This window comes from Schistocerca nitens, chromosome 7, assembly GCF_023898315.1.
Source record: "Schistocerca nitens isolate TAMUIC-IGC-003100 chromosome 7, iqSchNite1.1, whole genome shotgun sequence".
Lineage (NCBI taxonomy): Eukaryota > Metazoa > Arthropoda > Insecta > Orthoptera > Acrididae > Schistocerca > Schistocerca nitens.
In genome coordinates, this window is record NC_064620.1 from 374,210,050 (window position 1) to 374,220,097 (window position 10,048).

The 10,048-nt window shown below is 37.7% G+C and overlaps 1 protein-coding gene across 1 annotated transcript; it reads left to right on the plus strand.

Moving 5' to 3' along the window:
- The first annotated feature begins 21 nt into the window (after positions 1 to 21).
- Positions 22 to 9,347, plus strand: LOC126195815 (NADH dehydrogenase [ubiquinone] 1 beta subcomplex subunit 9). Its single transcript, XM_049934456.1, has 3 exons — positions 22 to 207; positions 328 to 470; positions 9,007 to 9,347. The coding sequence occupies exons 1-3, from the start codon at positions 113 to 115 to the stop codon at positions 9,201 to 9,203; spliced, it is 435 nt and encodes a 144-aa protein (XP_049790413.1). The 5' UTR covers positions 22 to 112; the 3' UTR covers positions 9,204 to 9,347.
- The last annotated feature ends 701 nt before the right edge of the window (positions 9,348 to 10,048 follow it).

The window sequence follows — 10,048 nt, forward strand, 5'->3', positions numbered from 1 at the left end:
TACCACCAGAGTCTCCCATGGAACAACTGACGATCATAACCTATCCGACCGTGGTGCGATCATACACGGTACTATCAGCTGGTATTTTGTGACTGCCTGATTACTTTAGAATATGGCGATACCAATGGAGTTGGTGTCCCACACTAGGAAAGTATGCAGTCTTTATAAACGAGCTCTAAGAAATTTGGAGTCATTTTACGACAGGCGGTTAGTAAAGCGGAATAACGAAATCTCTGTTGCCACCAGTATTCTGCATGGCGAAATTTCATATTTGTAGTCGTAATAATATCTATAAAGAGTCCAGCCTTTATTTATTCTTCTCTTCAGTCCAGCGTTTCGATACCAAGCAGTTCTCCTACGCCATCGATTTGACGAAAATCGCAATGTGAAAGATATGAGAGAAGCCCGAGTGCTGCTGGAGGAAGGTGAAAGAGAGTTATTCATGAAACAGCATTACCAACCGAAAAAATGTGAGTTAAATCCCAAAATGTGTTGTTGCTGACATATTATATTTATAGTTTTAATTTGCGCCTAGGTTGAAACTCTCAAACATCGCAATTTGCAACAAAGGAGTAGGGAATGGACTGTGATGCTCTTACAGTACAAAGTTAGTTGCCAGCCTTTCAGTTTAACGAATTTTTTTAGGGTCTCATATCAATTTGGAAATACGAAAATGGTGTGTATTGTTAACTGATGTACGTGCATGAAGTCAGTAGTTACCTCTCCCTCCCCAGCACTTCTGCCTGTTCCTACGTATCTGTACTTCCAAGTATTATCAAATGAGACATCAGTTGTAGGATAACATGTAAAAAGTAGCTAGTCATATCTCCATACAGGCTTCATCAGTTGTGGTGTTAAGTTAATGTCACACATTCACTAGCATCAAGATGACAATCTCTTGCATGATCATACAGGATGTTCAAGGGTCCATTTTCACAGCTATACAATTAATATGTAAAACAAATGGTGATACATCAGCTGTCAAATCTCTTATTGCTGCAAGCAGAGTTGCCTGGCAACTAGCAAGCAGTAGTACATACCCTTGAAGGTTTCATTGTATGTGTTGTGTCAATGGCAGTTTGTTACAGGCAACTGGCCATTTAACTGGTGGCAAAGCTTACTATAGCTGATGAAGGTGAACAGGCTGCTACTTTTATATAAACACTTGGAAAGATAAATACTGCTAATTTCGCTCTGTTGGAGTAATTGATTTTACATATTAATTATATAGTTGTGGCACCATAAAATAGACCCTTTTTGACATTTGTTAAGCAAATATATGCCTGTTACAAAGGAACTGTAATGTACCTGCTACATCTAGTAAATAAAATATAGAAAACTGATCTTCACTTTAGTACTTTAGTTACCGTACATATAAGTGAACATAATACATAGGATCACGTTTAAAGAGATTGTGGATTTCAATAAATACAGTAATGAACCTCAGATTTTCATGTAAAAATTTAACTTATTTGTATAGCACATTATTTCCACTTCTTGCAGACATTACTCCTAACAGTTGAGAGCTTTCATACTAATTTGTTAAATATGTGCATAATCTACTTCCACAGTATAAATCTGGACATGGGTGGCTTGTGTTAAAGGCTCAAACTGTAGCTATGTCAGAAGATATATGAAAATGTAATTTTGATTTAAATTACCAAGAAGTATTTTAGATATTTGGCAGGTGGATTTTAATAATCACAGTCAACTTTCATAGAACTGTTAATACTGAATGCTGTTTTTCAGACAGATAGTAACTAGTCTTGAGGTTGTCTCTTTAAATGCCAGTTATCTCCTTGTAGCAGAGTTTGAGGTCATAGTTTCTAGAGTACAGTTCTCATGGCCTTTAGATGGCTCATCTCAATGAACTTCAGGTAGTCATGCGAACCTCGATATGATTTTCACATTCCACTGCTTACAGTATAAGGGAATCTAGAGTGGGTGACCCACCACTCTTCAGTTTTTATTTCTGTATCTCTCTATTATGCTGTGACACCTCACTATTCGATGTTTAATATTGCTTTGATAGTGTTGGAGATATCTACGTTTTGTTTCTGGCATTAGAGATTCTATGAATGGTAGAAAATGCATGCTAAGATTGTAAATGTCTCCCTAGACTGCACCAGAATACGGTAACATAAGTATCACCACCTAATGATTGGATGAAATAAGAGTGTAAAACATTTTGTTTCTTCCAGTTGCTCATAAGTTCTTTGCTTGTAATAGTGTTTACTGTTTAGAATTCATTATTTAAGACATTTTTCATTGCCATCTTGAGGTGCATTATGACAGCTTCTGCAATGTGGGTGTTAGAACTGCCTACACTGTATTTTGAGATATAATTTGGAGAAAAAAAAGTCTGTAGGACTCTCTAGAATTAAACAATTTGGGCACATTTGTACCAACTTCACAGTTGTTCACCTGTATGAAAATCATGAGCTGCAGCCACATCTGGACATGTGTTGGAATCAAGTATAGTTCATTCTGATCTTTTATGGTTGTCTTACATATCTAGATGTATACTTGTTATAAATGGCAGTGTTACACTAAAATGTTTGTCAGCTTAATGAAAGCAAGTTTATGTACTGGCAAGGCAGCCTTTGCTACCCTTTCTGCTCTCTCTCTCTCTCTCTCTCTCTCTCTCTCTCTCTCTCTCTCTCTCTCTCTGTGTGTGTGTGTGTGTGTGTGTGTGTGTGTGTGTGTGTGTGTGTGTGTCAGATTGCTGCCCTTAATGATAAACGAATGTTGATATTGTCAAATGAAGTGTTTCATTTTGTTGTGCTTTACTCAGACTGTTTGAATTTGAATGTGTGTTAAGGCAGTTCTTGATCTATTTGGGGGTGTTAGCCATGGCTTTTGTTGTGAGTTTAAAAGCTTGATATGAAGTACGAGGCATAGACCTGGTGGCTGTACTGTAAGAAAGAAGCTAATCTTACATGTTGACCAGTGATGTAATGTTAAAGGCTGCTGTGACATCTCTTTTTAGTGCGTATTTTTACCATTTGTGAGCTGGCGAAGACAGCAAATGTGGAAGAAAATACTGGTTGTGGTAACATTCGTCTGTAGCTTAGCCTTTGACCTAGGTTAGGTTGGGAGATGAAAGTTTGCTTGTGCATTGGCAAAGCCAATGAATGTGAAAGCAAAACCCTGCTTCTGGCGGCAGATTGCTCTTAGCGTAGTCTGTTTGATAAATTCACCTCTGATATCACATTATAGTCACCATATCCTTGACGGCTTATCTTGCATGTTTCCTGCATCACTGGTCAAAGCCAATGACTAGTATCAAATATTCCTCTTTATCCAGAAAGAATCAGGCCTGCCACTGTCCCCTCACAACTCCTAGATGAATCTTGCTTCTTCTGATTTCTTCTGTTTTAGACCTCAAGAATAAGCTTGCAGACTGCACATAACCTCTATTGTGACTTCAAGATCCTGTTGTACTAGAAAACTAAACTAGAAGAGGAAATTTTTCTGCTAATATTATCAGCAGTGGTTTTTGTTAACGGCTTGGTGTATGAGTCTCACATAACATCCATTAACAGAAATTGTGCTACCTTGGAATATCAAAATACATACAATTTCTACTCATCAGAAAAAATAGGTCAACAGAACTGTCCGATTCCACCCATGTGCTTTGACCTGTGACACAGTGATGTATGGTGTTACTATGGCACTGAGTTTTTGAGTTGGTTGTATTTGTAGATGTTGTATTGTTATATTTGATGGTGCCTTCTTGTGGTGGATGTGGACGTGATGAGTTTAACTTGTGGTATTGGGGTCATTTGAGTTCTCATTGTGATCGTGTGAAAGTGGTTTAGAGTTTAGGTAGGTGGTGCGATAACATGGGTTGTGAAGCGTTTTCAGTGAGTTATTAAGATTTTTTTTTGTTTATGTGTTTGTGGCATTTTTGTTAGCTCTGATTAGTTTGGTGTTTGTTGTGCGGAAAGAACTCTTAATTTTTTTAAATTGCTTCTTCTGTTAGGTATGGATATGACAGTGATGTTCACAAGTCTTATCACTGTGTTTTGAGATGGGTGATGATACTATGTATGTCATACAGTTTCTTCAGATTTTCACTCTCACTGATGAATGTTAGCTGTCGCATTTGTGGCAACAACATGAGACTGCCAAGGTTTTTTAGTATCAGTAGCTGTGGGTGAGCTGTATAGGTCAAGGGAAATGTCTGATTCCTTTTTTGGGGTTGTAGGCTTTTGGTATCGTTATCTGCAGTTGAGCTACTATTTCTGCACCAGGAATCTCAGCCTAACTCACTAGGAGATTTTAAACTGCAATAACTGTTTTTGCCTCATACCAAATATCAAGAACACTTCAAAGTGTAAAAATAAACTAGCACAAAATGGACCCAAATAAGTTAAGCACCACACAGCTGGCCTAATGTATAAAAAAAATTTATAACGATAATATGATAAATCTATGACAATATTTCGACTTTACAGAAGTGTCAGATTCCACCGGTCTGCTTTGACTCTTAACATCATCAATATGGCAGAAATGGCTACTTCCGGCGTATACAAAATGACGACAATGATGTCACTACATACACACACCAATAAAAATGACACAATAACGTCTCACTGCAAGAATAAAATAAAACTAACAAGACAACCGTGAGAAGTTGGGGGGTTACAGAGAGAACAAGCTAAATATACAACAATAAAAAAAAACACAGCATCTTTCCAAAACAATTTAAATTACAGAATTCTGCTACACCAACAATACCACCGGAATTGGACATTTCCCTTGCTTGCAAATAGTAATATTTATCAAGTATTAAGTGTAATATTTAAGGAGACTGTGCTCTTTACAGCTACATTAGTGCTAAGTTGAGTAATTGAAGATTACATTTTGTAATGTTTTTAAATATCATACACTGTGTGTGTGTGTGTGTGTGTGTGTGTGTGTGTAGACCTAAACTGATAAGTTTCCAGATAACTGTGTTTTGTTTGCCTTATGATTTAATAATGGTACACACATTATGCTATATAACACAAGTGTTAGCTGTAGTGTTAAATAATTTATTTTTATTAATTAGTCATATTTCCATATTGTTCGTGAGCATCTACAATGATACACTCAATATTTTATTGCTTTTCACACTTGTTTTGGGTCCATGTTAATGTTGCTTGTTTTGCGACATCAAATTGTCAAGCAGTTTCTTGTAAAAGTCAACATTGTGACATTGTTTCATTGTTTAAAAATGGAGTTGGTAAACATGGTATGTCTCTAAAGGTAAATGAGTTGTAATTAAACGATGAGTGGTTATCTGCTTGTAAAGAGAAATAGCTGTCATACGTCTTGCCATGGTGTTGATATCACATGTATTTGTTGATGTATGAAATTTACAAATATTGTGTCTTGTATAAAACATTCTTGGACTTCTTGCTGCATCAATTCAGGGTAAATCCGTGAGCTTTCGACGATTTCCACCATTGCCATCATCAGGAGCAACTGACTGTCAAAATCACTGCTGTGGTGGCCTGGTATAGCCCAAAGGCAGCTTTTGATTGGTTGGTAGTTACATCATGTTGTCACAGATGGTGTCAAAGTCTGTGCTGGTGTTGCCACCATTCCTGCTGTAGTGTAAACATTGCAACGAATATCTGTAGCTCTTCCCTGCATCAAGAGGTCGCTTCCAAGCACTGCTAAGATTGTATCTGCCATCATGGTTGAAAGTTTTGTTACACACTTTTATTTCTACAGCCTCTTTAATTATAGAGAATTATGTGGGAGCCTGTGCTCAGCAACAGCGGATTTCTCCAGCACATGATTTTTAATGTAATGTCGATGTTCTGCACTGTGGTCGGAAATGGTGCGGGTGGACTGACCAATGTAATTGCTGCCACATTCACATGAGATGTTGTAAATTCCAGGCATCCTGAGGCAGAGACTGTCCTTAACAGGGTGTATCATCTGCTCAGAGAAGAGCCACTAATATTCGTTGCAATGTTTACACTAAGGCAAGAGTGGTGCCACCTTCATTGCAGACGTTGACCTCTGCAGCAGCAATTTTGATGGTCAGTTGCTCCTGATGATGACAGTGGTGGAAATCATTGAATGTTTGAAGTTATACCCTGAACTGAAGTGGCAAGAAGTCAAAGAATGTTTTATACAACAGTGCTGTCACAAAAGAATTTGTTCTCAAATATTCTGCCTATTCAATCCTGTTGGTACATCCTGGTGTATTGAATATCAACTGTCAGGGATCCATGGTGTATGGTCCTTCCAAACCATCAATAGCTTCTGATATGTGGAAGACAAAATGTATCTTTGGCATTTCCTGTGGTTTTATTCTGCAGATCTCCATTTTCTGCCCCTTCATCATTTTCCTGCTCCTCTATCTTCTGTCCCTTTAATTAGGAAATTCCATATCCCCCTGTGGTTGCCTTCATACATTCCAAATTCTCCTTGTAAGCATATATTTATTCTATCAAACAATGGAAACTCCTGGTTGGCGTATCAGCAATGTAGGAAAATACAGACTCCTACTTACCATGAAGAAGACGTGTCAAGTTGCAGACAGACGCAATTAAGACACTCGCATAAAGCTTTCAACCACAGCCATCATCAGTAAAACACACACACACACACACACACACACACACACACACACAAGCAAGCACACCTCATGCACAAACAACCGCCAACTCCAGCATCTTGGGCTGGAATGGCGTACCGGCCTGAAATGCTGGAGTTGGTGGTCATATGCCTCTGAGATGTGCTTGCTTTCTTGCTTGCTTGTTTGTTTGTGTGTGTGTGTGTGTGTGTGTGTGTGTGTGTGTGTGTGTGTGGTTTAGTGATGAAGGCTGTGGCCAAAATCTGAATGTGAGTGTCTTTTAATTGTGCCTGTCTGTAACTTGATGTGACTTCTTTATGGTAAGTAGCAAAATTACTTTTCCTTCATTGTTGTTGTTATTTATTCTATTCTCTTTCTGCTATTTCTCCCATACTTGGGCATATGGTCCTGGTTTGCTTATTGTTTGTGCTAATCCCCCCCAACCTCTCCTGTCCCAAATTCTGTATCTATTGGGAATTATTCAGCTTACTTAGTTGCCTCTATATTTTTCCCGTACTGTAGACAACTTTTCACCATTTCCTCTCTTCGTGTTCTCTGTCTGTCTTCAAGCTCAAATGTGTTTGTCTTATATTTTTGAACTACAACAGCATTCTGATATTTCAGTATAAAATTGTTGTTTTATTTGTTTGTTCACCAATTGGAACTCGATCTACATGTAAGTGAATCTAATTATTTATATTTACTTCCTGAGCCAAACCAAATGAAACTATCTTGATATCTTCTCTATACATTACTTTGGTTAAAAAAATACTTTCTTGTTTGCTACATATATTTTGCTGCTGGAAATACTCAAGTCTCTTGCCTGGAATTGGTTTCCCACACTTTGCAGCATAGGGATTTATAATATACAAAGGCTTTTGTGTTTCCTGTGCCAGCTTAATGAACACATTTGTTTAGTATACCACTTCAATGAAAAAATAACTTTTATCATTGTAATTTAATTTTAACTTTCAGGAATTTTGTGCATTATATTTTCTATAGAATCAGTGTCTTGAGGTTTCATTGTCTTATAGTCCCACAGGAGATAAATCCAAATCTTCAGTAAAACTCGTTCTCATGTTTTCAGGAATGTATCAGTGAAAAGCTACTACTGTATATGTCATTGAATGCATTGACATAATTTTACATTTACATTTACACCTCTGAGACAAACAGCTGATTGAAACAAGCACAGGTCAGTGGAGGCAGTAGTATGCTATGCACATGTGCCCCAATAGGACCTGTTATGATAATTGAAGACACCATGACAGCTGTGTACTATGTAAAAATTATTGCAGGCCACATATAAATCTTCGTGCATGGTGTGTTCCCCGGCAGTGTTGGCGTCTTCCATCAGGAGAGCTATCTTTGTGTCGTAACGCCAGATAATGCTACTGTGTTCTGAGCGGCTTTCTAGTGAGCTCACATTGATGTCTTGGCCAACAAATACGCCTCTTCGGAACCTCGTGAAACACATCTGTGACACTGTCGGACATCAGCTTAGCGTCCACACATCACCAAACCATAACTTGTGGGAAATATGTGACCTGTGCATAGGCTTCTGGTGCCACATACCTTAGGAAACCTAACAAGAACTTAAGACCATGCCATGTGGAATTGCTGTTATATTGCACTCCAAATGTGGACAAACAGATTATTAAGCGTGTGGTTATAATGTTTTGGCTCATAAGCATAAGTTTGCAGTGTGCATACAATATGACCATGACAGTTTGTCCCTCTCCCTGGCCCAATATGTATTTTACTTATGGTGATTTATGCGTGCGTTCTCAGTTCACCATCTGGGCTGTACTATTTTATATGATTTAAAATTTTGACCTTTTTAATGCAAAGCCACTTGCAAAGTTTAGGATAACCATCTTAAATTACCCCATCTAGTTCTGTGCAGTAAGTACTTTTTTTTTTAAAATCATCAGATCCATTTGTCACTTCTGTTTTATGATTCCCCGTGTAGTTTCTAATAGATGATCATGTTAATATTGAAGCACACCATACTGATACAAAATCCTTAGTGAACTATGCTAATGTTTTTTCTGTTACGATATGATGTAACAGTTTCATTTGTTCCTTTCCATTTCTCTAATTTGTGCAAGTAGTACTAGGTTATCTGTTGCAAGATTCTGACAGTTAAGGGAGAAATTTCATTGCATTCCTGCAACACAAGAGAAAATATTGCTGTTACAATCCATACTCTTTATGACCTGTGATTAAAAAAGTTCCAAAGCTAAACATATTTGTTTTCTTCCTCTAAAAAATTGTTAAATTACTTCTCATTATTTGCAACAAAAGGCACACTATCATGGAATGGAGGATTTGACAAAAAATAATTTATAAATTAAAACTGAAATAACATGGAATATATAAAAAAAAGAAGCAAGAACTTTCTTATTATATTTTAATTTCTGTTGCAGTTGCGAGGTCTCCAGGAGGTGTAGCGTATGCAAGAGAAGTGGAACCACCTGATTGGGTTTTGGATTATTGGCACCCACTAGAGAAAGCACAGTATCCGGAGTATTTTGCACGAAGGGAACAACGTAAAAAGCAGTTCATTGAGTGGTGGGAAAAGCAATACGGCAAACCTAGTCAAGAGAGTTCGGGACATCATTAAAACACATTCTGCATTCTGTGTAGCATCTAGTGTGAAGCCAGTTACAGGAACTAACGTAGGATTTGAAGATGCATATTTTGGGAGATATGTCTCATGAACCATATGTGTATTTGTTAAAATTGTAAATAAACATTGTTCACTTCAGTTTTTAAAATTGTTATTCTAAATAACCAATTGGTATAGACTAAAGATTGGCGCTTTCCTCTTGATGATTGAAGAAAATGAATAAAAGAAATGGTTGAGGTCAGTAGTTATTGGTGCAACGTTAAATCGTACAGGCACTTGTCTATGATATGTTTTAAGAACCTGAGTCCATGAATGTAGAAGTGATATTTCACTCTTAGACAGAACATACATCAATAGAAAAGTAACGTATACTTATCATCTTTGCATTGCCTCCAGAATCATGTACGGTGATAATCTGGTGGAACTCTAGTGGATACTTTCTCTGTCTGGCAAAACTCCAACAACTGATGACTGATTACCTTGCAGTGTGTTGCTACATAAGAAAGTCTGTTCATATCAAGCACAGCAACCATCAACAGTACCTCTACTTTGACAGCTGCCATGCATTTCCATATCAAAACATCACTTCCTTACAGCCTCGTAACTTGCAAATGCCGCATCTACAGAGGAAGGGAGGAGCTGTCAAAATATACTGACGATGTTACCAGAGCCTTTATTGAAGACAGTATCCTATGCAGTTCATCCACAAACAGATCTCTCATACTAGCTCCTCTTTTACCAGTAGACCTGTTAACCAACCAGCACTCCTGATCACCCAGTATCACCCTGGCCTTGAAAGGCTTAACCACTTCGTTCACCAGAACTTTGGCTACCTCTTC

What these genes read in the sequence shown, in the direction of transcription:
- LOC126195815 (XM_049934456.1), top strand. Translation starts at nt 113, where the DNA reads ATGGCGATACCAATGGAGTTGGTGTCCCACACTAGGAAAGTATGCAGT. An exon ending in GAGTCATTTTACGACAGGCG is followed by an intron (nt 208 to 327) that starts GTTAGTAAAGCG and finishes TCTTCTCTTCAG; the next exon opens with TCCAGCGTTTCGATACCAAG. An exon ending in GCATTACCAACCGAAAAAAT is followed by an intron (nt 471 to 9,006) that starts GTGAGTTAAATC and finishes TTTCTGTTGCAG; the next exon opens with TTGCGAGGTCTCCAGGAGGT.